This window comes from Mesocricetus auratus, unplaced genomic scaffold (assembly GCF_017639785.1).
Source record: "Mesocricetus auratus isolate SY011 unplaced genomic scaffold, BCM_Maur_2.0 Super-Scaffold_4256, whole genome shotgun sequence".
NCBI classification, from domain to species: Eukaryota; Metazoa; Chordata; class Mammalia; order Rodentia; family Cricetidae; genus Mesocricetus; species Mesocricetus auratus.
Window position 1 is genome coordinate 30,340,892 of NW_024429182.1, and position 27,226 is coordinate 30,368,117.

Sequence of the window (27,226 nt, forward strand, 5' to 3'; positions counted from 1 at the left end):
TAAGGGTTAGTATGATGACTACAATTCCATTTTCCCTCAGGCTCTATAAACGGTCCTTGGTTGTCACAGAGAATGCAGGACATTAAATCATTTTGGCTCAGTTTTCTTCATTTTGAACATGCTAAGTCAGTCATTCCTCCCTCCTACCACCTGTCTCCCAATGCTGCACATTGTTGATACTGTAAATGCTCTTTCTTGTTTCAGGCTCTCTTAGCCAACATGGCTGCCATGTTTGCCATTTACCATGGTTCCCATGGCCTGAAGCACATCGCTAAAAGGGTTCATAATGCCACTCTGATTTTGTCTGAAGGTGAGTCAGTTATGTTTCCAGCATAACAGGACTGATACATGTGACTAAGTGCATGAAGACTTGGGGTGTGTCCAACACTGAATACAAATAAAGATCAGATAAGAAAGAGGTCAATATTTTCAATGTCTATGACATTGTGGCAGACTTTTATTTGAGAGGCCCTCACTATGTAGCCCTGGCTGGTTTGCAATTCACCATGCAAATCAAACAGACCTCGAACTCACAGTGATATCTCTGTCTCTGCCTCCCAAGTACTGGGACAAAAGGTGTGAATCACCAAAGTTAGTGAGTATTGGTATTTGTAATAGATGAATGAACATTTTTATGAGAAAATGAGCAAAAGTTATTTTACAATTTAGAAATAAGTATACAAATAAATGACCAGTGGACCCATATAATTTCAACCTGATTATTAATCCAGAAACTATTTTATCTTTTTGTTGTGTTTTTGATAAAGTCTGTGTACAGCTTCAAACTGACGATGTAGCTGAAGATAACCTTGAACTCATAATCCCCTGCCTGTGCCTTCCAAGTGATGAGATTACAGACATGTGCCATCCATGCACACTGTTTTATTATTTTTAATTTTTAGTTTTTGTGTGGTTCTGGGAATGAAGCTCAGGACTGTGTGTGTTCTATCACTGAGTTAGGCCTTCAGCTCTTATCCCTTTACCTTGGGGACAAGGTAAAGAAACAAGATTAAGAAATGTCAATACCCTGGGCTGGAGAGATGGCTCAGCCATTAAAGGCTAGGCTCACAACCAAAAATATAAGAAATGGCAATACCCTATTGGTGTAGCTTTTTATGGATGGCAGTTAAGTATTGTGTATCAAAATCTTTTAAATTAATGTGGGGAAGATGGCATCACAAGCAGGAGGCCTTGAATTTGTAGGAGACCTTGAAGTTGGCTGCAGGCACTTCCAAGACCAAGTTCTCAGTCCAAGTTCTCAGCACAAAGGAGATTTATTTGCCCCAGAGGGACAGAGAACAGAGATAAGGGACAAAGATAGGAGATAAAGAAAGAGAGGTAAAGGGGAATGGAACTAGGGAAAGGGGGCAGGAGTTGTCCCAGAGGACAAGGGATTCCTTCTGGATGGAGAGGAGACAGACATGGCACACAGAAAAATGGTGGTTTATAAAGGTAAAAGAGGAAACATCACATTAGGATGAGGTGCTTAATTTTAATTGAGCATGTTCATTCAGGCCACCAAAGGAACTTTTGACTACTGGACTTCAATACTTCGATAGCTGGACTTTGGTAGATAGCCTCAGAAGGAAGAACTGGTCAAATAAGGAAATAGACCTTGGTGGGTAGTTTTAGGAATGTAATCTAATGGTTTTTAGTAAGGCAGAGGGAATTGGGGAGAATTCCCTGCTACAGTTACATACTCAAGAGGGCTAGAGTCCCTTCACTGTTCAGATCTTCAGGTTCCTCTTTAAAAGCTGGAGTGTGAGAACAAGGGAGGCAGAGGCAGGCGGATCTCTGTGAGTTCGAGACCAGCCTGGTCTACAAGACCTAGTTCCAAGACAGCCTCTAAAGCCACAGAGAAACCCTGCCTTGAAAAACCAAATGGTAGAAAGAGATTGAAAAAGACAGCGTTGACCTCTGGCCTCTACATGCACAAATTGTACCCACACAGAACAACTTCTAGCTGCCAAAACAACAGCAAAAAAACTTAAAAATGGTGCCTGCAATTTGATCCAGCTACACCAATATTAGGAATTTATCTAAAGGAAGTAATAAAATAAATATCCCAGTTGTGGAAGCAGATTAAATGCTCGATAATTACGTAATGGTGCATCCATATGTTTGACTACTATAAAGTTATTGGAAATAATTATGTGGGAACTGATATGTAAAAAAGCACTCACACATACACAGACTACAACCATTTCTAATATGTACATCAAAACTTATTTCCTGGTTGATCTGCTGGTGATTTTACTTTGTTTGGTAAGTATTTCATTATTTTCTATAGCATAGTGATAAATTCATTAGCTACCCCTTTAAAACAGCTACCAGGAGAGGAACATCCTACAGTAGGGGTCACCTTTTGACGTCTGTGATGTTAGTGGCTGTTTTGCTCAGAGCTCTGTCAGAAATGAGTGTGTCCCCTGTGTTGTTCTAGGTCTCAAGCGAGCAGGACACCACCTCCAGCATGACCTGTTCTTTGACACTTTGAAGGTTCAGTGTGGTTGTTCAGTGAAGGAGGTGTTGGGCAGAGCAGCCCAGAGGAAAATCAACTTTCGACTCTTTGAAGATGGCACTGTAAGTCAAATACTTAGTATTTTTATCAGTTCTTTGTGCTTTCATGGATTCTCTCATGAGATACCTTCTATTTTTGTTTAACTAACTGGGATTTGGAGTCTTTTTTTTTTTTTTTTTTTTTTTTTTTTTTGGTTTTTCGAGACAGGGCTTCTCTGCTTAACAGCCCTGGCTGTCCTGGAACTTGGTCTGTAGACCAGGCTGGCCTCGAAGTCACAAAGATTGGCCTGCCTCTGCCTTCCAAGTACTGGGATTAAAGGCATGCATCACCATGGAGTATATTTTTTCTAGTTTTTAATTTTGAGCTTGTACTGTGACTTTTTCAAAGAGGAACGAATTGTCCTCAGCTTTTCTCAAGACTGTGTTTTGTGTGCGGGACTGTTCATGATTAAAGCTCTGCGTTAGACAATAACGAGAGTTAAAGGATGAAAAAAAACTTACCATGTTTGGTTCCTGTGGGAGCATCCTGAAGTCATTAGAGTATTGGTGTCCACAGGTGGCTTGTCAAGTCAGAGACTGGTCTAGTCACTTTCTGTTAAAGATCAGAATGGCCCTAACGATACCTAGTGTTCTAGAGTGGATGAGGAATTTGACCAGAACCTTCTCCCACTTTGGTATTTTGTACAGTTGCCCGCAGTGGCCTGTGTAGAGAGAAGCCTTCCTGCCAGCCTGGTTCCAGAACCGCATCAGTCCCAAATGAACACACAGGAGGCTGTATTAATTATGAAGCTGTTGGCCTTGCTTGTTTCTTACTGGCTATCTCTGACTTAAGTATTTACTCCATAATTGTTAATCTAAGTATTTCTCTTACCAGAGAAAGGGTCTGGACTTCTTACCCCTATGGCGGCTACATCATGACCCCTGTGTTTCTCCTTCCTAGAGTCCTCCTCGACTCCTAGTCCCACCTATTTTGCTCCCCTATTGGCCAACAGTGTTTTATTCAACAACCAATAAGAGACAGATTTCAGAATGCCATCTCCCATCAGACTGGAGTTTGGAGCTGATGTTTTCTGTTTGATTTTTGTTTCTGTAGCTTGGCATTTCTTTGGATGAAACAGTCACTGAAAAGGATCTGGATGATTTATTGTGGGTCTTTGGCTGTGAGTCATCAGCAGTAAGTAAAGACACAAAGTCTTCATAATAATTATTAGATGTGGTGTCTAGGGTGACTCTGCTCTGTCTTTTGTGAGCCTGAATATGAATGAGAACAGACTCAAGGGTGGCAATGAGCAGCCTGCTGTTCAAATTATGGCACTGCCTTCCCTTTTCCCCTGTGACTGCTGTTTACAGACCCTTGCCAGGTCAGTGCATCCAGGCTAGGTAGATTATTAGTTATGTGGCACCCTGACTCAAAAAATTATGACATTGTATTCTGGGAAATTTATTGCACTCACTCTTTTAATGAGTAATTTTCAAGGATGTAATATGCACCAGGTAGTACGCTATACCCTGAGGTTTTATTGGCAAATGAAACATGATCCCTGCCTCCACTAAGTGTCTAGACCAGTGAGGAGCCAGACACATAATCCCAGTGTGGTCTGTGGGAAACTGTGAGCAGAATGGATCAGCTTCTCACCGGGGCTTGGATCAGTTTCCTACACTAAAATCTGAAACATGAGGGTGAGTTTATACGCCAAGATGTGTGATGGGTGTGTTCAGAAGTCCCCTCTCTCCTGGGGAAACATCCATAAATGCCAGGAGGAGTGATAATCCTGTGACGGAGAAGCAGTTCTGCATGACTGAGTGGGTTTCCATAGCAGTGAACTATCAGGATGAGCAGGGCATGGGGTTACCCTTCCCTAGGATTGAAGTGAAAGGGAAGTCAGTGGCCCCATAGACCTCTGGGAAAATCTTCGCAGAGTACTCTGTGTGTAGAGTATTCTTTGTCCATGGCTTGTTGCATGAATGTGACTTTAGTGGAGATCTGTTGAATGAGCCAGTGAAAGGAAGCTTTTATTATAGAAGCTGAAATACCTTCCAGAGTGCTGAGTGGTGATCCATGGTTGTCCGGACTCTTTTGAGAACATTTGTTATCTCCAGATATCAATTATAAATTTCCAAGAAGCTTCACAATGTTCCCCTAACGTTGAATTTTATTAATGAACTAGGACCAAGTAAACTCCTTCCCCCGTAGAACCCTGAACTGATTTTCCTTAAGGTTATTGATCTGTGTGCATTTGAGGGCTATTTCTATTAATACAAGACCCAAGGTAACTGATTCCATTTGGTTTTTGTCGCCATCACAGCACACTGACCAAAAGCAACGTAGGCGCAGGAAAGGCATGGTACATCATGGAGGGAAGTCAGGGCAGAGACTCAGGGGGAGGCCATGAAAGAATGCTGCTTACTGGCTTGCTTTCTCACACAACCCAGGCCCTCTTACCCAGTGTGGCCACATTCATAGTGGCCAGACCCTCCATCATCCATCGTCAATCAAGAAAGTGCCCCCCAGACTTGCCTACAGGCCAATCTGATGGAGGCAATTCCTCGGTTGAGGTTCCCTCTTCCCAGGTGACTTCAGTTTGGGTCCTGTTAACAAAAACGAACTGGCACATTAGCTATTAGGAAAGGGGAGCTGGCCATGCATTTAATCAGCTGATCTAGATAGGAAATCCTTATGATGTGCTTACATTTTCTGTCATTATTTGAGCAGCTTCTTGGCTTTCTGGCTAATATCACAGATGAACGAATTTTTTTTGTTTTATTTTTGCTTATTTATTTCATTAGGCTAGTGAATAAACTCAAGACCTCACACACTAGACTAGTAAGAACTTGACTACTGAACCCTATTCCATCATGTAAAGCTCTTGGTTGCTGTCCTTTTGGTGGAGTGCACTAGGGTTTTAACTTGGGCCTTGGTTATCTGGTCCTGAGCTAAACCCACAACTCCAGTGTTCTTATTATTTAATTTAATTTGTTGCTGTTGTTGAGACAAGGTCCAGTGTAGCCAACCATTGAGCAACTTTATTTTTTAGATTTATTTATTTTTATTTTACACGTATGAGTGATTTGCCTCCAAGAATGTATGTGTTCGGAAGAGGGTGTCAGATTCCCTGGAACTGGAGTTACAGAGAGTTGTGAGCCACCACGTAGGTGCTGACAACTGAACCTGGATACTCTGGAAAAGCAACTAGTGCTGTTAACCACTGAGCCATCTCTCCCGCTACATCAAGATTGACCTGTTAATCTTCTTGCCTCTACCTCCCCAGCACTAGGATTATATCTGTGTGCCACAGATATAATCTAATTTGTGCTGTTCTATGGATAAAATGCAGACCTCGTGCAAACTTCAGAAGCCTTCTACCAATTTAATTACAAACTCAGCCCCTCAAATGTTTTTAATTTTAATGAAATACAAGTCTGCAACATTCTCTGTGGCCTTCACGGCAGCTGAGAGATGAGCTAAAAGAGGCAAGAAGTCACTGTGACTCAACGCAACCCAGATCCTGCCAAGTTAGTTCAGACTTTGGGAGTCTGCCCCAAGTGGTTTATTTTGGGTGTATTTAAGCACAGCACAATTTGGTGAAAATTATTCTGGCGATGATTAACTCAATCACGACTCTACAACAAAGCTCACATGTAACTACATTGAAACTCTTTGTAAAGTCCATCAAGATGGTTTTTTTAGAGTTTGACTAAGAAAAACAGATTTGTTTATGATTGATTGAAAAACAAATTCACAATAAGGATCTAGAAGAGGGTCCAGTGCTGGAAAAGTCTCCAGTCATGAAGATATTGAAGATATCACACTAAAGTCATTGTTAAGGCTGGACATAGCAGTGCAGTGCACACCTTTAATCCCAGCACTTGGATGGAATACCGTTCAGGGATAGCCTGTCTATATATAGCAAGTTCTAAGCCAGCCAGCACTGTCTCAAACAAATAATAACAAAGAACAAGAAACTGTTGCTAAATCATAGGTCATGTATATCTTTCCCTTTATTTTCTTCTAAGTGTTCAATTAGTTTGGCTTTTAAATGAATGTCTTGATACATTTTTTTATACAATTTTAGCCTAGCCTGGAAGCTTTCAGCCTTGCCCTGTCCTTCAGTTTCCATGGTTTCTCTTGTAGGAATTGGTAGCTGAAAGTATGGGAGAGGACTGCAGAGGTATTCTAGGGTCTTCACTCAAGAGAACCAGCCCATTTCTCACACATCAGGTGTTCAACAGGTTTGTGGCTTCCGTGAACTCTGCATTTTGTGTTCAGGCAGTGAGCCAGGGGCATGGGAGGGTCTTGCTTCTGATGCCAATGATGATAGGTCCTGGGTTATTGCCACTCAGCCAGGCTTGCTGGTGTATCCCTGCCAGACAGGCCGTATCCCTGATGTGAGCCAAGCATACCTTCTGCAGCTCTCTGTGCTGGAGAGGGGAATTTGCAGATGTACTTGTGAGGCAAAAGTTTATCTCAGGGCCTCTGTCCTCTTGCCAGTGTTCTCTCATTCTTTGAAGTATTCATTATCAATAAAAGATTGGGAGTCAAATATCAGGGTAAGAACCGAAAGAGCAGAGAAGCAGGGAGTAGCCACCATCCTCAGTCTCCTCCTCCTCTTCTGTTCCTCCATCCCAAAAGGGCCAAGACCCTCTCTCTGCCCCACCTCACTACTTCCTGTCTCCTCCCTGCCTACAGTCCTCCAGACCTCTATGGTTAATTTAGGTCAGCTAGTGGCTAGCTCTGCCCTCTGACTCTAAGCAAGCTTTACTTGTCAGAACACAATCAAAATATTACACAACAATTCTTAAAGGTAGCTCCTTGCATCAGCCCATCACATGGAAAGAATTTGCAAACATCCACCCCTTTGTGCCTCTGGACCAAGCCCAGGGATACCTTGCATTAGGTGTGCTCTGAGGTCCACTAGAGTCTCCGCCCTTCCCTGTGACATTCAATTAACACGTCTTTGGAGTTAGGAACTCCTTTTTTTTTTTTTAATTTTGTGTGAGGATCAGCATGACTAATTCAATGGCTTTGATCTTGCGTTTTGTGTCCACAGTTATCACTCAGAAACCAATCTGGTCCGGTACATGAAGAAACTAGAGAACAAAGACATTTCCCTTGTTCACAGCATGATTCCATTGGTATTGTGGCCTCTCTTCTCACTTCCAGTCCCATCCCAATTCCTCCCATGCACCGTATCCAACACAGTGCACGAGGGAAGCAGCAGTATCTTGCCCCCCGGGGAGGTGGGCGGTCGATGGGATGGAGAAAATCATTAATGTGATGCTTTTTGGGTCTGCTTCTTCAAGGGATCCTGCACCATGAAGCTCAATAGCTCCTCCGAACTCACGGTGAGTAGGGCTTGTCTACAAAGTGGGTACTTTGCAGTTGTTCAGAAGTGGATGAGAAAAACCTACCTGGATGATGACTGTGTGCTCTAATGAACCTTTGCTTTGTTTGCCATTCTGCAATCATGGCAGAGGCCCTGATATTTCCCATAACTTAACCAGTCAAATTTATGGATAAAGTCAGGTATGTCTTAATCCCAGCACTCAGGAGACAGAGGCAGACAGATCTCTGAGTTGAGGGCTAATCTGGTCCAAAAATTGAGTTGCAGGACAGAGAAACTCTGCCTCAAAAAAAAAAAACCAACAAGAACACAATTTATAAATAAAATTTATTCTCCTTATCATCAAAGTTTTAACTTAGGATAGTTTTAAAGCCATTGATATAAGCAATCATCCCAACTCAGTGTCCCAAATAACCACATCTACAAGCATGTCTACCATGCACAGCTGAGTAAGATTATTGTCACTGTTAGTATCTTTTACAAATTTGTTTAGTATGTGTATGTACATGCACATACATGCCACAGTGCACTACAGTTTTGTTTAATGTGTGTTGTGTGTGTGTACATGCACATGCATGCCACAGTGCATTACAGTATTATTTAGTGTGTGCTGTGAGTGTGTACATGCCACAGTGCATTACAGTATTATTTAGTGTGTGTGTGTGTGTGTGTGTGTGTGTGTGTGTGCGCGCGAGCGTACATGCACATGCACACCGCAATGCATAGTGGTTCTCTCCACTGTGTGGGTCCCAGAGATCAGTCAGGTCATCAGACAACTTCATCTCTAAGTCATCTTGTCAACTCTATAAAATTCATTTTTCTTTTAAATTAAAATAGGTAACTAGTTTTTGTTTTTTTGTTTTCTAAATCTGGACTTTTTAAAAACTCCCATTTTCATCAGTTTGTAGTTAGCCTCAGAGGTAGACTTAAGAACGATAAGCATGGGCTGGAGATTGGCTCGGTAGTAGAATACTTGCCAAGACATCCATGGGCTGTGGCTTGCTTCTTAGTTACAACAACAGAAAAAAGATTAAAGGTCTAAAGGTCTGTAATCCCAGCACATAGAAGCAAAGGCAGGACATTGAGTGTACGTGTCAGAAACCAAACAGATAAATAAAAATATACCTCTTCCTGGATATCTATTCACAATGTAAGAAGGGTAAGATTTGAGATTTAAATTTATTCTCTGTGTCAACAGGAATTTGATTGACATGGTGTTGTAAGTGATGCTCATCTTTACAAGGCCAAGAGCTAACATTTTCCTTTTATTTCTTGGGATTACAAGGGACTGGTTTTGGATTGTATTAGGAAGGGTCCTTTCTATTTGCATTTCTGTTCATGGGTGGTTCTGTTCAGTGAAAAGAAAATAATATGAATGCATGTGTGTGAGCCCATGTAAGGGTTGGATTAAATAAACTGCTTTATGGATGTAAGTCTGTTCTGGGACCTTTCTGCTCCTGAATAGATAGAATGGTGTTTCTGTGTGAGTTTTCTTTATGACTTTTGTTTCCCGCTTGTACAGTATAGATAGTAATTGTTAAGAGAAGCTTTTTCTTTGAGAGAAGCCTTCCCGCCAGCCTGATTCCAGAGCCGCATCAGTCCCAAATAAACACACAGGAGGCTATATTAATTATGAAGCTGTTGGCCTTGCTTGTTTCTTACTGGCTAGCTCTGACTTAAGTAATTACCCCATAATTGTTAATCTAAGTATGTCTCTTACCGGAGAAGTTTCCGAGCTTCCTACCCCATGGAGTTACATCTCGACTCCCTTGTGTTTCTCCTTCCCAGAGTCCTTCTGGACTCCTAGTCCCACTTATCTAGATTCCTATTGGCTCAACAGTGCTTTATTGACATAAGACTTCCCCAACAAGTAATAGTTCTTATTTCATTGGGTTGTGCAGAGAAACCAAATACTTATTCTAAGGGCCTTGACTGCCCAGGGCCCCTTGGGCATTCTTGGTGTTGGCATATTGTCGTCATCATCATTAAAACCATTGCGACTTTTACAGTATACATATGCTTATGCTCCTCTTCTTGCTATCAGCCCATCACGTGGAAAGAATTTGCAAACATCCATCCCTTTGTGCCTCTGGACCAAGCCCAGGGATACCAGCAGCTTTTCCAAGAGCTTGAGAAGGACCTGTGTGAACTCACAGGCTATGACCAAGTGTCTTTCCAGCCTAACAGGTAAGTGGCTTTGTTCTCTCTTGTTAGCAGCTATCTAATGCCAACCTACAAAAAGAAAATTGTCATTTCTTTTTTTTAATAATTATTTTTTTTATTTAGGTTACAAACAATCTTGTTCCACATGTCAATCCCAGATCCCTCTCCCTCCCCTCCTTCTCAGCCTCCCCACCAGGTGCCCCAGTCCCCCACCCAATCTCCACTCCGATCCCCAGGGAGGGTGAGGCCCTCCGTGGTGGATCTCCAGTGACTGTCATCCAGGGCAGGGCCTAGGCCCTCCCCCAAGAGTCCTGGCTGAGAGAGCATCCCATATTGTGGCATGGGCACTCAAAGGCTGTTTGTACACCAGGGATAAATACTACCCAAGGCCCCATAGATTACTTAGGTCTCCTCAATAACACTCACATTCAGGGGATCTGGGTCAGTCCCATGCTTTCCATACAGCCATCAATCTGGAGTCCAAGAGCACCCCCTGGTTCAGGTCAACTGTTTCTGTGGATTAAACCAGCCCACTCTTAACTCCTTTGTCCATCAATTTTCTCTTTCTGACACTGGATTCCAGGAGTTCAATTCAGTGTTTGTCTGTGGGTATCTGCCTCTGCTTTCATCAGTCACTGGATGAAGGTTCTGTTTCCTAGACTCTGGCAGTGGGATTGTATGCTGGTACTCCCCTGATTCATGTCTAAAATCTATAAATGAGTGAGTACATATCATGTTTCTCTTTTTGTGACTGGGTTGCCTCACTCAGGATGGTTTCTTCTAGTGCCATCCATTTGCCTGCAAATTTCAGGATTCCATTGTTTTTTTCTGCTGAATAGTACTCCATTGTGTAAATGTACCACATTTTCTCAATCCACTTTTCAGTTGAGGGGCATCTAGGTTGCTTCCAGATTCTGGCTATTACAAATAATGCTGCTATGAACATAGTGGAACCGACATCCTTGTATGAATTTACATCTTTTGGGTATATGCCTAAGAGTGGAATTGCTGGGTCTTATGATAAACTGATTCTCATTTTCCTGAGGAATCTCCATACTGATTTCTAAAGTGGCTGTACAAGTCAGCACTCCCACTAGCAGTGGAGGAGTGTTCCCCTTTCTCCACATCCTCTCCAGAATAAACTGCCGTTGGTGTTTTTGATTTTAGCCATTCTGACAGGAGTAAGATGGTGTCTCAGAGTTCTTTTGATTTGTATTTCCCTGATAGCTAGGGATGTTGAGCACTTTCTCAAGTGTCTCTCAGCCATTTTAGTCTCCTCTACTGAGAGTTCTCTGTTTAGTTCTGTACCCCATATTTTGACTGGATCCTTTGGTATTTTGGAGACTTGCTTTTAGAGTTCTTTGTAAATTTTGGAGACCAGCCCTCTGTCAGATGTGGGGTTAGTGACTATCTTTTCCCAATCTGTGAGTTGCCTTTTATGTCTTGATGACTGTATCCTTTTTCTTACAGAAGCTTCTCAGTTTCAGGAGGTCCCATGTATTAATTGTTGACTTCAGTGTCTGTGCTAATGGTGTTATGTTCAGGAAGCAGTCTCCTGAACCAATTTGTTCAAGGGTGCCTCCCACTTTCTCTTCTAAGAGGTTCAGTGTGGCTGAATTTATGTTGAGGTCTTTGATTCATTTGGACTTAAGTTTTGTGCATGGCGATAGATATGGATCTATCCATATTCTTCTACATGCCAGCATCCAGTTATGCCAGCACCATTTGTTGAAGATGCTTTCTTTTTTCCATTGTGTAGTTTTTGCTTCTTTGTTGAAAATCAGATGTTCATACATGTATGAGTTAATATCAGGGTGTTCAATTCGATTCCATTCGTCTACCTGTCTATTTTTGTGTCAATACCAAGCTGTTTTCAGGACTACAGTTCTATAATAGAGCTTGAAGTCAGGGATGGTGATGCCTCCAGATGTTGCTTTGTTGAATAAGGTTGTTTTGGCTATCCTGGGTCTTTTGTTTTTCCATATAAAGTTGACTATTGTTCTTTCAAGGTCTGTGAAGAATTGTGCTGGGATTTTAATGGGGATTGCGTTAAATCTGTATATTGCTTTTCGTAAGATTGCCATTTTTACTATGTTGAATCCTATCTACCCAAGAGCATGGGAGATCTTTCTACCTTCTGGTGTCTTCTTTAATTTCTTTCTTTAAAGACTCAAAGTTCTTGCAATACAGGTCTTTCACTTGTTTGGTTAGCGTTACCCCAAGGTATTTTCTGTTGTATGTGGCTATTGTAAAGGGCGATGCTTCTCTGATTTCTTTCTCAGCCCTTTTATCATCTGTATATAGTAGGGCTATTGATTTTCTTGAGTTGATCTTGTATCCTACCACTTTGCTGTATTTATCAGCTGCAGGAGTTCCCTGGTAGAATTTTTTGGGTCACTCATGTAAACTATCATATCATCTGCAAATAGTGAAAGTTTGACCTCTTCCTTTCCAATTTGTATCTCCTTTTGTTGTCACATTGCTTTAGCTAGAACTTCAAGTACAATATTGAAGAGGTATGGAGAGAGTGGACAGCCTTGTCTTGTTCCTGATCTTAGAGGAATTATGTTGAGTTTCTGTCCATTTAGTTTGATGTTGGCTGTTGGTTTGCTGTATATAGCTTTTATTTACGTTGAGGTATGTTCCTGTTATCCTAGATCTCTCCAAGACCTGTATCATGAAGGGGTGTTGGATTTTGTCAAAGGCCTTTTCAGTATCCAGTGAGATGATCATGTGATTTTTGCTTCTCAGCTTGTTTATATGTTGAATTATTACATTGATGGATTTTTGTATGTTGAACCAACCCTGCTATGTGTCCTACTTTTGTCATTTATTACCACGTATCATTCTAACTTGACCGGGCACTTAGACTCTACTGGAGGGGTATGGCCAGAAGTCCAAGGTGGCCTTATTTACATAGCTGGAAATTTGATGATCATTTGTGGTCTGTGCCTTGGTTTTTCCACCATATGAGCCTCTCCCTGCTGTTGCTTGGGCTGCCTCTCTTAAACTCGGTTCTTAGGAAAATGTTCCAGGTGAAACCTTATAAAATTACAAACTAGCCTCACAAGTTACACAGGATGCTCTGAAAGAGAAACATGTGCTTCAGTTTAGATGTTTTTATTTTGTATCAGAACTATCCACAGAAGCTGTGCGTGAGCATAATAAAAACTTGGCTTTAATATGACAAAGTCATCACTGATCTTTCTACTTTATTGGGACATTCAGATGCTAAATCCAAAAAGATTTTATCCCTGCTGGGTGTGGGGGCACACACCTGTACTCATAGCATTCAAGAGGCAGAGGTTGATGATAATCTGTGAGTTCAAGGTCAGCATGGCTCTATGTAGTGAATTACAGGCTAAGCAAGTCTACATAGTGGTTTTTTTTTTTTCAATCCTGTTGGTTTGTTTGTTTAATCCCTGTTTCTCCATTTATTTCCTTAAAGTATAAACCTGGGGAACATTTATAGCCTGGCCAAGAAAAGTCTAATATATATTTTTAAAACAATATTATTTTTCCAACATAATTCTTTTTTTATTACTTTAATTTTAAATAGCTTGCTTCACATGTGAATCCCAGTTCCCTCTCTCTCCCCTCCTCCTGCACCCCCCCACCATCCCCCCCCAGCCTCCCACCTATCCCCACTTCCTTCCACATAGGGGATATCCAGCGGTCCAGGCCCTCCCCTAAGAGTCCAGGCTGAGACAGTATTTCCTCTTTGTGTTATGGACACACGAAGTCTGTTTGTATTCCAGGGATAAACACTGATCTATTGCCCAGGGCCTCATAGGTTGCCCAGGCCTCCTCACTGACTCTCACACTCACAGGGTCCAGATCAGTCCCATGCTGGCCTCCCAGCTGTTTGTCTAGGGTCCAAGAACTCTCCCCTGTTCAGATCAGCTGTCTCTGCTGGTTTTGTCAGCCCATTCTTTGCCAATTTGCTCATCATTCCTCTCTTTCTGTCCCTGGGTTCCATGGGTTTAGTTCAGTGTTTAACTGTGGGTGTTTGCCTCTGCTTCTATCAGTCACTGGATGAAGGTTCTAGGATGGTTATAGACATCAAGTTCATTATCAGGAATGGGCATTGCATTAGAGGTGGTCTCTACACTATTGCTTAGCTTGCCAGTTGGTGTCACCCCTTTAGATCACTAGAGGTCTCATACCAATCCCAGTTCCTTCTCCCCCCCCCCCCCCATTCCCTCCACCATCTTCCCATCGCACTCCTCATCCATTCCTCAGAGAAAGTGAGGCCTTCCATGGGGAATCATCCAAGTCTGTTATATCATTTGGGGCAGGACCAGGTTGAACAAGGTATCCCTCCATAGGGAATGGGCTCCATAAAGCCAGTTTACGCACTAGCGATAAATACTGGTTCCACTGCTAGTGGCCCCATATACTGCCCAAGCCTCACAACTGACACTCATGTTCAGGGCCCTGGTTCGGACTTACGCAGGTTCCCCGGCTGTCAGTCTGCAGTCAGTGAGTTCCCACTTTATCAGGTCAGCTGTTTCTTCGGGTTTCCCCAGCATAGTCTTGGCCCCTTTGCTCATCACTCCTCCCTCTCTACAACGGGATTGCAGGAGTTTGGCTCGGTGCTTAGCCGTGATCTCTGCTTCTGCCTCCACCAGCTACTAGATGAAGGCTGTATGATAGCATTTAAGGCAGTCATCTTTCTCATTATAGGGGAAAAGCATTTAAGGTAGCCTCTTTACTATTGCTTAGATTCATAGTTTGGGTCATCCTTGTGGATCCTTTGTACCAAATTTCTGGTTAACCCCATAATGACTCCCTCTATCATGGTATCTCTTTCCTTGTCCTCCTTCTTTGTTTTTCCCCCAACCAGACTGTCCTGATCCCTCATGTACTCCTTCCCCCTCCTCTTCTCCTCTCCACTGTCATCTCTGTCCCTCCTCCCCCCATGCTCCCAGTTTACTCAGGATATCTTGTCCCTTTCCCTTTCTTGGGGAATCCATGTATGTTTCTCTTAAGGTCCTCCTTGTTTCCTAGCTTCTCTGGAGGTATGGGTTATAGACTGGTTATCCTTTGCTTTATATCTAATATCTACTTTTGAGTGAGTACTTAACATGTTTTTCTTTCTGGGTCCAGATTACCTCTCTCAGGGTGGTTTTTTCTAGTTCCATCCATTTGCCTGTGAATTTCAAGATTCCATTGTTTTTTTTTTCCGCTGAGTAGTACTCCATTGTATAAATGTACCACATTTTCTCTATCCATGAGGGGCATCTAGGTTGCTTCCAGGTTCTGGCTATTACAAACAACACTGCTATGAACATAATTGAACAGATGTCCTAGTGGTACAAGTGTGCATCCTTTGGGTATAATCTTAAGAGTGGATTGCCTTTCCATTTCCGGTTGAGCCCAGCATGGCTTGCTTCAACTTGTTCCCAGAAGTCTTCTTGCCATTCTTAAAATCACTCAATAGCACGCAACAAATACACTCTCGAAACCTTTTGTTTAGCATCATGATACAATGTTTAAAGCAAACAGAAACAAGAAGTGAATCTTCCAGGGACACAAAGTGAAAGAGAACCTGAATACTGTTAGTGTATTTGGCTTCTAAAGTTGAGGAAATTGCTGTGCTGGCTAGTTTTATGTCAACTTGACCTAAAGTGTAGTCATCAACAAAGGAGGGAGCCTCTGTTGAGAAAATGCCTCCATAAGATCAGGCTACAGGCAAGTCTGTAAGGCATTTCCTTTAATTATGGCTGGGGCCACTTCTGGGCTTGGTGGTCCTGAGTTCTATAAGAGAGCGGGATGAACAAGCCATGAGGAGTAAGCCAACAAGCAGCTGCCCTCTGTGTCCTCTGTATCAGCTCCTGCCTCCAGATTCCTGCCCTATTTGAGTACCTGTCCTGATTTCCTCCAATGATGAACAGTGTCATGGAAGTATAAGCCAAACAAATCCTATCCTCCCCAATTTGTTTCATCACAGCAATAGTAACCTTAAGACAGTTGCTTTTCAAAAGCAAAAGTACAAATGGGTTGGGGAGATGGCTCAGTACCTGTTGAGCAAGCCTGAGGCCATGGCAGCAACCCAGGCTCCTATAGTGAGATGGGAGGAGAGTCCTCAGAATTTGTTGCTGATTTTCGACAAGGTCTTTCTCTGTAGCTTATGCTGCCATCATAGTCAGAGCAATTCTCCCAACTCAATATTCCAAATTATAGACCTGAGTCACCAAGCCAGCTTCAGCTTTTTAACTGTTATAGTCCATAATATAACCTTTTCTTTAGGGATTATTTTAAACTTTTTAATTAATTATGTAATTAATTAGTCATGATGAGATTTCACTATGTAGTCCTGGCTGACCTGGAGACTCAGTAAATAGACCAGGCTGGCCTCAAACTCGTAAAGATCTGTCTGTCTCTATCTCCTGAGTGTTGGGATTAGAACTGTGCGATACCATGCCTGTCTCATTCTTCTTTTTGGTGTTGAGTTTGACTGAGGGCATCATGTATTCTAAGTATGATGTTTACCACTGCAGGACTTGTTGACCCATAATACCTTTACCTTTTGACTTATAAAAATACAACATGCCGAGTTGGACCTGGTGGTGCACTCTTATGATCCCAGCATTGCATGATGGAGGTAGGAGGATCAGGAGTTCAAAGCTTGCTTGGGCAACATGAGACCCAGTGGGAAATCTAGGGATAGCTGATGTTTAGTGTGTTCTCCACTCGTGAGTTCTATGTTGCTTTGTATGTGGAAAACATGTAGAAATATTTTTCATAAAAATACTGGCTGTAGTGACACCTTTCTCCAAATAGTCCAAAGCAGCTTTCATTTGAGAAATTTCTGTGGTGTCCATGGATTTCAGCATCATACTCTTCTTTAGACACAAGGAAGGACTAAATGTACACAGATAAAACTAAGCTGAGTATGTAGCTCCTACTTCTAGACCTCAAGCTCTTCACTCAGGACTCCTGGCAAGGGGGCTCTAGTAAAAAGAAAATCATTGAACTTTATATAACCTTAAATTTTTGTTCCACTTTTAGGAAAGGAAATCTCAGCTTTTATAAACTATCTCCCCATCTCTGAGTACAATTCATGATTTTTCATTTGAGTTATCCCTGATTCATATTGAATAGCTATTCTTGTACACCAGCGTCCGTGCACCTGGACATGGAGGATTTAGTTAGCCATAGCACAGTAGGGTCTCCTCAACTCCAGCCTCTTGGCAGCTCTTTGGTTCTTGACCAGTTTTTCTGGTTTCATCTAGCATATTGAATTTTCTTAGGGATTCTTTGAAGAGTAAGTACTAGTTTCCGGTAAAATTGTCCACTGGTTTCCCTCCTTTTTGCGCTAAAGAGTGAAATACAAAGCCACTCCTTCCTCTGCCTGAGTGACTGCAGAGCATTCAAGGCACTGCTCACTCAGCTCCAGTGGGTCTTAGGCTTGCCACCCCTAAGCAGCCTCCCTGCAGCCTGCCATGCAGCTCCCAGGCCATTAGCCCTTCACTTCAGATGGATGTGAAAGCTGCCATCTAAAGTTTCCTCCACAGGAGGCACTCTCTGATGGTCTCTGCCTGGTTTACACAGGAAAGCATTTTTCATAATACTTTTCCACCAAAAGGTGGCACTCATAACTTTACTTAACGATTATTCTATAGTAAGCTTCACATGGCAGTCAAAAGCACTTGTGATATTTAGATGAGATGGCTGATATTAAGAGCATCTAAGGCAAAAACATTCAGCATTTCCAGCTTTTCACATAGTGCTCTCCTATTGGATTACTGACTCTTAAGTCCAAACAGTGTCTTCTTTAAAAGTCTATTTATTTATTTGTGTGTGAGAAAGTGTATGTGTGTGGACCCATATACCACAGCATTCATGTGGTTGGAAAACAATCCACAGAGGTTGGTTTCCTTTTTTTCTTTCCACCATGTGTGCCCTGGGAATCAAACCCAGGTCATCAAGCTGGGTGGCAAGCTCCTCTTTAACTCACTGGTCCATCCTGCCAACCCCCAGCATCTTCTTTCAATTCTCGATTTAAAAAATTTTTGTTTTTGAAAATTAAAATATCTGTATCATCCTCCCTACTTTTCCTCCCTCCAACTCCTTGCACCCCTTCTGGCCCCCTTCCAAATCAAATTAAATTCATGGCCTCTTTTGTCCTTTGTTTTACACACACACACACACACACACACACACACACACACACACACACACACACACACCCCTGTTGAGTCTGTTTAGTGTTGTTGGTGTCTATGACTCCAAGACTGATCACTTTGTGTGAAATAACAAATGAGGAGGCTCATCCCTAAGGAAGACTCCTTGCCTGTAGTTCTCTGTCTAGGGGTGGAGCCCCATGAGAAATTTTCCCCTTCCATGTTGACATGTCTACTGGTGTTGTCTTTGTTCATCTTGTGTTTAGGCAGCCATATTGTTGAGATATCATGGGTGTGGCTTCCCCGTCATTTCCAGGAGACATAATCTCACTGCAGTTCTCTTGTTGCTCTTAAAATCTTTCTACCCATTTTCCCCAATGTTCCCTGACTTTAGTTATGTTCAGGCGGTGGCTTGTAGATGTGTTCACTGAGGCTGCGCACCCATAATCTCTTGTTCTCTGTGTGTTGACAAGTTGTGGTTTTCTTTGGTGGTCTCCGTCTGCCACAAAGAGACGCTTCATTGGGAGGGGTGAGGGCTACACACAGCTGGGGTGTAAGCACACACACTTGGAATGAGGTAGGGGCTGCGCTGGTTTAGTGAAGTAGCAGTTGTAGGCTTTCCATGACTTCACTAGCCCTGCGTCACCATGGTTTCCTTCCTGCTGGGCAGGCCTTCAGTCCAATTAGACAGCTGTTGCTTACCTCCAGGGTATGAATGTCAGTACACATTTTTCTACAAGGGAGAGGATGACTTGTGTGTGAATTGCCTGGGCTGAAGGGCAGACTTCTATTTGGAACAAATCTCCTGAGCATTTATTACAGAGCCGCTTGATAAAGATACAGTTCTTTAGAGTCCTTGTGGGACACCAAATCTAGACCCAGCTGTCTAGTGTCTGGTTTAGCTGAGATAAGGCAGGCACACAGTGTGAGCCCTGCAGTAACTTTCCATGCACAGTATGTGCACAGTAGGTGGGAGGGTTGGTCTTAAGTCATGTGAGCATGTGAAGTCGGATGAAATGAGGTTTTTTTGTTTCTAGTTTTCAAGACGGGGTTTCTCTGTCATATATATCATCACTGCCCAGTTTGGTTTTGTTGTTTGTTTGTTTTTTTAAGGGTGTATGTGTCTGTGTGTGTGTGTCTGTATGCATGTCTCTGTGTGTGTCTGTGTCTGTGTCTGTGCCTGTGTCTATGTGTGTGTGTGTCTGTGTCTGTATGTGTGTCTGTGTGTGTCTGTTTATCTGTGTGTGTGTCTGTGTACATGTCTCTGTGTATGTCTGTGTCTGTGCCTAGGTGTGTGTTTCTGTGTCTGTATGTGTGTCTGTATCTGTATGTGTATGTGTGTCTATGTCTGTGCCTATGTGTGTGTGTGTCTGTGTCTGTGTCTGTGTATGTGTATGTGTTTGAGTACCCAAGGAAGTCAGAGGAAGGTTTGAGACTCTGCCAGAGTTGGTGAGTTTCAGGCAATTGTAAGCTGTTCAGTGTGGATGCTGGGAACTGAACCATCCCCTGGAAAGAGCAGAACTGTACTCTCTCTCTAGCCCCTGCAGTAAGAATTTGCTGAAGGAAGACAATCATTCATTCATCTGTGTTTATTGAACATTCTTTTCCTTTTTTTCATCAGTGTTCTTGGCACAGAAAATAAAGTTAAGAACAAAGTAGACAAGAACTTTGCTTTCAGGGATAGCCTTTTGGGAACCTTTATATTGACATCAATCATATGAGGATCTGAAATGCTGTCCAGCACAAGGGCCTTGTGTGGAAAGCCCCAGCGTGAGAATTGGCTTATGTTGTTCGAGGATGGCCTAGGCGGCTGGAGGATAGTAAAAGTTGGAACAAAAGGCCACAGGGCTGGGGCTAGGATGGCCTTGACAAAGAGTTGGGCTGGTGGCTTTGGGAAGCTTGTAGAGGTGGACTAGTTGGAGAATGGGTAGGATTGGGATGATACACTTTGTATGACTTCCTTGCCACTCAAAATATCTGCACAGTTTTAATCCCCATTTAATAGATGACAGAGCAGCACAGGAGGACCACACAATGAGTGGTGGCAATGATTTTCAAAGTGCGATGTTCATTTTCTTGTTCGGAAATAAAAAGCATCAGCCAGGCAGTGGTGATGCGTGCCTTTAATCCTAGTACTTGGGAAGCAGAGGCGGGTGGATCCGTGTGAGTTCAAGACCAGCCTGGTCTACAGAGTGAATTCCAGGGCAGTGAATTCAAACAGAGGAACCCTGTTTGAAAAACAACCAACAACAATAAAAGTATAAAGTGTGCTCGTGCTGTGGTTTCAGAAGTCAATAAAGCTGAGGAGTAGTAGCTTTTGCCCGTGGAAAAGCAGATGGGGCAAAGGCAGTGGGAGACAGCTGCTAGGTGTTTCAGTTCCTGTAAGACATGGGTTTGTTTGTTTGTTTGCATTTAACTAAAGCCCCCAGTTTAGCCAGTCAGCGTCTATCTCTCCTACCCAACCTGCCTCCCTCACTGATTGAACACAGGGCCTTGAACTTACCAGGTAAGCACTCTACGCCAGTCTATGCCCCCAATCCAAGAGTTTGCTGTTGTGACTCTGTCAGTCCTGGGGACACTAAACATGCAAAGGAAACCTGTGACTCCTTGACACAGGCCGACACCATTCCCAACTCTCCACCAGTGACTGTTAGCCCGTTGGACAGGTGACACTCTATCCTCAGCTTCTGCTGTAAAATGAGGGAGTGGTGGGCTATAGCTCAGGGGCTGTGGACTGGAGGGCAAAGCATTGTGAACGAGACAGAGACCTATTGCTCACTTCCCATTCCTTGCTTCATGGAGTACCAGGACATTGACCCATCTGCAGTTGACTCAGCATTGCTCAGAGAAGCATTAGTCATCAAGAATGCTCTTCAAGTGGTGCCTGCAAGATAATGGCAGAGCTTCTAACAACTGTGTAGATTCAGGGCAGGACCGGTGCCATGACAACAGCAGAAAGTTGCCATGGAGATAGTGTGGTATTTGTCTGACTCAGTATTTGATAATATTAGAAAAAATTTATTATTCTAGCTGTGATCATTTTGTTGCAGTTATAATTTTAAAATCTCTTTCCTTTGAAATATGCATATTGGTTTGATCTGATAAAACATGAGCCTGAGCTTTGTTTCGTAATTGCTTAATTCAGCATGAAAGGGTTTGCTAAGTGAATCATGCGTTTAGAAATAAGACTCACCATAAACTAATCCATATGTTTTCTTATCATTTCAAAATTTATCCCTTGTTAATGCTGGGTAATGGGATCCTTATATTTCCTCACATTTTTTCCCCTAGTCAGATTCCCTTAGTAAAACCAGATCTGTTAGGTGGTCCTGAGCTTATAAGCAAAAAGCCTACCTTTGGTTAGTGCCAAGCTGTTACTTTTGTTCCTGTAAAGATCCTATATGAACTAGGACTATGTGCAGTGTGTGGTCAGTGTCTGCTAAATACTGAGTGAATGAACCCTTGGACTATGACTGCTTAAGTTGTGGTTATGTCTGGTAAATACTGAATGAACAAGTGAACGCCTGGAGAGCCCAGCCCTGACTCTTCTCTTTGTCTTTGCAGCGGAGCCCAGGGGGAGTATGCTGGACTGGCCACTATCAGAGCGTACTTAGACCAGAAAGGAGAGAGGCACAGAACGGTGAGCATGACAGGGTGGTGGTTTGCTCCCTGTGGGTGGCCGCAGGCTCAATCAGATCACAGGGTGCCTTTTGTTCCTTGGGATCTGCCTTTCCAGTCTTCTTGGAAGTGGACAGAGAAACAAATCGAGAAACACGTTTCTGTGTTTCCTTACCTCCAGGATATCCCATGCGATCATTGTGAGGGGAAACATCAGAGATAAAAAGGCTTTTGTGCAAACCCAGCATATGGCCTTAGAAATGCTCTCTAGGGAGCAGAGGGAGACAGGCAGCACAATTGTTGTCATTCCTGCTCTTCTCATTGGCTCAGCCCTAGACCGGGGCCTAAGACCGTAGCAATTTTGAGCCAAGCTTGGTCTGGGTCATATGTATCCTCAAAAGATACCCGTTGAATGAATATGTTCCCCATGGGAGTGTTCTCAGCTCTAAACAACTATGATGGGAGTGATGCATTTCTATTTGAGCATGGGAGTCATGTTTGCAAAAGTGACTCCTCTCAGATTTCCTGGGGACCAGCTGCTGCTATATTAGTGTCTCAGAACTATGTGTTGTGATCTAACCAAAGCCTCTAGTTATGGCCAAAGGAGTCGTTTTGGAGGTCAGCTCTGTGCTAGGGTTTCTAGTAAGCTGTGGAGCCAGAATTCTTAGAGGGATTGTAGGGGAGGTGTCAGGAGCAAGACAAAGGCTCCAGCAACTGTTCCAGGAAAGTTCCAGAAGGTTCCTACTACCTAAGTGGGTACTATCAGTGATTCGTATCGTAGGCCAAGCTCAGATCCTTTCTGAGTTTATTGAAGCTGAAAGGGTTTTCTGGCTAGTCTGGATTTTGCAAAGAAGAATTTTGAAACTTTCACTTCTTCCTTGGAAAAAAAAATGGAAAAGGAACATTGTCTCCCAATGTCTTCCCATTGGGAATAAAATTCTTTTTTTTTTTTTTTTTCTTTTTGGTGCCTTTCCCATGCCAGGTCAATACTATACACATCAGCAACAGTTTTTGCTTCGTTTGTTTACTATTATTGTCACAGACATAAAGCCTGCACTGGCCTCATACTCTGTCCCACTGTGAATACCTTGAACTCTTCCCTGAGCCATCAGCCTCCACCTCCAGGTGCTGAGATGATCTTCCTGAGCTCATGCCTGGCTGGTTTTGATATTTCGATGGTTCAAGCTGGCCTTGTACTTGCAGATGTTTTGCCTCAGTAGCCTAAGTGCTGGTTCACAAATGTGTTCTATCATGATTGTCATTGAACTGACTTTTAACAATCATTGAAACAGGCCATTTATGAACTCAGAAATTACTGGACCCTGGGCATGCGCAGGGACAGTGTGGTGGCCTCAGATCTGACGATACAGTAGACCGACATTTGAATTTGGATTTGTTCAGTCAGTTTTCTTGGGATCATCATCTCTTAACTGTATGAGAAATGATCTTGAGACCTCAGAGACGCCTGGAATCAGAAAGGGCACTGTGGAGCTGAGATGTGCGGTGAGGGAACAGCAGATAAGGAGGAACCACTCCTGGTTCCTCCATGTTCCCAAATACCCATAAGCCTTGGACCTCCTTGTCATTGATCCTTCCACTGCTGTAGTTTGGGTCTTGCAGGTCTTGCTGTGAGACAGAGAATCCATCAAAGCAATGACTTCCTGATGCTGCGACCCTTTACTGCAGTTCCTCATGTTGTGGTGACCGCCACCCATAAAGTTATTTCCTGGTTACTTCATAACTGTAATTTTGCAACTGTTACGAATCACAATATAATTTTTTTTTCAGAGATAGTGGTTTGCCAAAGAGGTCTCAATGCACAGGTTAATTAAGAACCACTACACCCAACCTCCACACCGGCAGTGGCTGTGGAAGGCCAATGACTAAGCAATGATAAAAGGCCAGCCAGAATTCAGATTCACTCTCTGGTACTTCCCAAGCCTCAGTATTTACCTGACTGTGCATTCTGACACCTGGAAATAATAGTTTCTTTGCTATAGGAGTTAGGGACCAAGACAGAAACTCGAATTGGGTAGACCTCGATCCCTGGTGATTGGCTTTCTGTGGCTCTCACTTCCTTTCTGAGTATCCCGGTCTCCTTCTCTGCTCCCAAGGCCCTGGATGTGATAGCTCTCCTGGCACCGCTGCACACACTGTTATCACAGAAGAACGAGAGGCCATTCCATTCGGAAGTGCAGGGTTCTGCACTTCTGGATAGTAAGAAGAGAAAGGCAGGGAAGCCCTCCAGCCACTGAGCTCAGAAACACACGGAACTCACCAGTCTGGAAACAAACACTGGCTTCCTTCTAGACAGTTTTAATTTAAGCCCTTTTTTAGAGAAGAAAAGAATGACTTATTATTCCAATAGCCAGGGAAGATTTTCCACATTAGTGATGTCTAAGGCAGCTGCTCCCACCCAATAGGTTAACTGGAGCTCAGTTAAACATACCCTTTTCTTTTGAAAATGAGTTGGAGACGGTATGTGCAGAAAACCAAACCAAATAAACAAAAACCCATAAAACAAAACTGCCTAGGTTACCAGATGGTTCTCTGCCTTCAAGCTGCTTTTGAAAGTTATTTCACATTTGCTCTTTGGTCAAGTGTCAGAGGCTCCTGAAATAGAATGCCCAAGTTCACGATTCATAGTTTAATTTGGGAAAATGAATTATTTAGCAAACCTATTTAGCAATCACCATGTGCCAGGTACAAAGCTTTTTTTTTTTTTTCCAGCTCATCTCTCACTTTACTGGTCAAATCTCAATTCAAATGTCATGCATGACCAGAGACTAAGTTTCCTATAGAAAGGGAAAACATTGATCTCTCACAGAACATAGCTACACTTTTTTTTTATTTTTGAGAATCATTTCTCTTCCTAAATGCCTGAGGCCATCATAATGCTCAATTGTCAGGTTTTAATCCCTGGCAAAACATAAGTTTTAGCTTGTCATACATTCAGCAGTTCTTTGAGGATGAAATCTGTAGTTCTACACCAGGCTTCCTGGAAATTAGGACATAGCATCTCCCTAAAGGATACAAGCATACCATAGTTGGATTCTCCTTAGATACTAAGGCTTGGAGAAACCAAAACATCAAATCTGAGTTCTAATACTTCTGTGTCCAACATAACACTATGAGTTTTAAAGAGAGGTAAAAGTAACACTGTGATGAAAGTAATGTCAGGTCCGTAGATCTCCCCAAATACAAGCATGCCTACAGTGAAAACAGCTTAAAGTTATTAGATCCCCACAGGACATGAGTGTCTACTGTAAATGTAACTTAAAGTCATTAGATCCCCACAGAACGCAAGCATATCTACAGTGACAGTAACTTAAACTCATTAGATCTTCCCAGAACACAAGAGTGTCTACAGTGCCTTCTCCATTGTCCAGGGTGGGATTGATTTTTTTTTCTCCATAGCTGCTCTAGCAAATGACTGTACTCAATGTCTCGTGACAGCATTCAGGGACTTCCTACAGCTAGATGCCAGAGTCAGAGACTGTCTTCATGGTGTTGGCAGGGTACTTTCCTTAGGCGGAGCTAGGGGGGACTGTTGCCTTTCCGAGTTTCTGCAGGCCGCCTTCCCTCCTGGGCTCATGTCCTCTTCTTGCTATTGTACAAAATTCTTGCTTTGTCCATCCCAGCTCCTCCCTCTACAGCCAGCTCCCTATGATGGACACCCGTGAGTACACTTAGGAACAGCTGAAAGTTCAAATTCAGAGTAACCCTCCGGCCACCAGGTCCTTCCGTCTTCTCTGCCATAGAGCTGACTCTGGGAGAAAACCTGCGAGACCGTTACTTGCCTCAACACAGGACGGTTGACATTTTCAGCTCTTATTTTTGTTTTGGTAACTCCCTCTGTATGAATTCTTAATTTTGGCCCATTAGGAATATTTTATATTCATTTTTAAGATTCTCCTTTCCTACCCTTTTTTAAAAAATTTCTTTCCTATTGTTTATCAATGTTATTCTGTTCTAAAGTTTTGCTTTCATCCTAGGATGTAGTATAAAAATAACTTGTAAGAAAGGATAATGCCTCCAGCCATGGTCCTGATAAGTGAAGGCGAAAAAAATTTAACCACATAAAATAAGTGTTTAAACAAAAATAAAATAAAAGGATTGAAGAAAATTGAGCATAGAGCATACACAGTAGATGACTAATAGCAATTTTAAAGGAGCTTAGTCACTTAACAGGAGGGTGACAACTAATTTTATTTGCCCTTTTCTTAAAGTTCTGGATGGGGATGGTGTGTGCGTGCGTGTGTGGGGGGGGGGGCACATGCACATCCTGGAGCTAGGAAGGGGACAGGAACTCAGGTACTCTTAAAGAGTAGTACATACTCTTAACTGCTGAGCCATCTATCCAGCCCCTCCCCCATTTTGTGTGAGCGCATTTGTGTATTTGAGTGTGTGCTTGTAATTGTGTAAGTTTGGGTGTGTGTAATTGTGTGTGTTTGCACACATGTTTTTCTTGAGTTGACCACTGTTTTGGAAGAACTGGCCTGCAGCCATATTTTTCCTTCAGAAGCCCATTTTTGTAACCCCTCTCCAGAGGAGTTGCCTTACTGGTTCTGAGATTTTCAAGGTAGGCGTGCTTTTCCACTTGAGTTCTGCTGGGGCACTTCTACCCTGTCACATCTTGTTATGGTTCTCTATGAGATTTGTAAACTGCAGGTTTCCTGTATTCACGCCATGTGGAGAAAAGGAGATAAGAACCTGGGCTTGCAGTACTGTTCCTACCATCTTCCCAACACCCATCAAAATCCTCCGTGGGGCTACAGCTCAGTGGTAGGGCACTTGGCTTGCCTGGCATGCATGAGACCCTGAGTACCTACTCCTCCTGCTCCAGTAAAAATAGAAGGACTGAAGATACAGTTCTGTGGTAGTGCAGTTGCAAAACATCTTCATCCTAGTATTGACATCCAAAACCAAAATCCAACAGTCTTCTGGTCAGTGTCATCTGTAGTCTTAAGACACAGTCCCTTGATTTCTTCCACTGAAGTCATGTCCCATTTTGTCAGTTGCCTACTGTGCTGTGGATAGCAGGTATTTATTTCTCTGTGTGCTAGTGTTAATAATGAATGAGTCATGTGAACACAGGCAGGTGTCCATCGATCATTTTCCATCCAGAGTTTGAGATTCTCACACAGATCATTCACAGCAGAGTAAGCACCCAGTGAGTGCTGGCACAGTTGTGTTGATCTGGGGAGCCCTGGGATATGTCTGTCATTTTCATCTATCTGTTCTGGTTCAGCCAAGAGCACCACAGAAGCTATGAGGTCAGTTCAACTTCTGACCTTGTGTTCTTAAAGATGCTCTCCATACATTACATCTAAGACAAGGTTAGAAAAGGCACAGGCTGTCTTTAGTGTTCTGGCTGAGGGGAAGACATTCTGATATCTTTAGGAAAGTATTTGGGGATTCAAATGGGCACTAGTGGCTGGTGAAAACATGTGGTGC

At 42.9% G+C, this 27,226-nt stretch overlaps 1 protein-coding gene across 1 annotated transcript in view; it reads left to right on the forward strand.

The window, feature by feature from the left end:
- Gldc (glycine decarboxylase) overlaps positions 1-27,226 on the forward strand; it is an 84,382-nt gene that overhangs the window by 35,835 nt on the left and 21,321 nt on the right. Inside the window, exons 9-16 of the mRNA XM_040745699.1 lie at positions 205-310; positions 2,441-2,580; positions 3,611-3,691; positions 6,650-6,747; positions 7,566-7,650; positions 7,819-7,860; positions 9,904-10,046; positions 21,716-21,791. Of these exons, the coding sequence (XP_040601633.1) occupies positions 205-310; positions 2,441-2,580; positions 3,611-3,691; positions 6,650-6,747; positions 7,566-7,650; positions 7,819-7,860; positions 9,904-10,046; positions 21,716-21,791 (771 nt within the window). The remainder of the gene's footprint in view (positions 1-204; positions 311-2,440; positions 2,581-3,610; positions 3,692-6,649; positions 6,748-7,565; positions 7,651-7,818; positions 7,861-9,903; positions 10,047-21,715; positions 21,792-27,226) is intronic.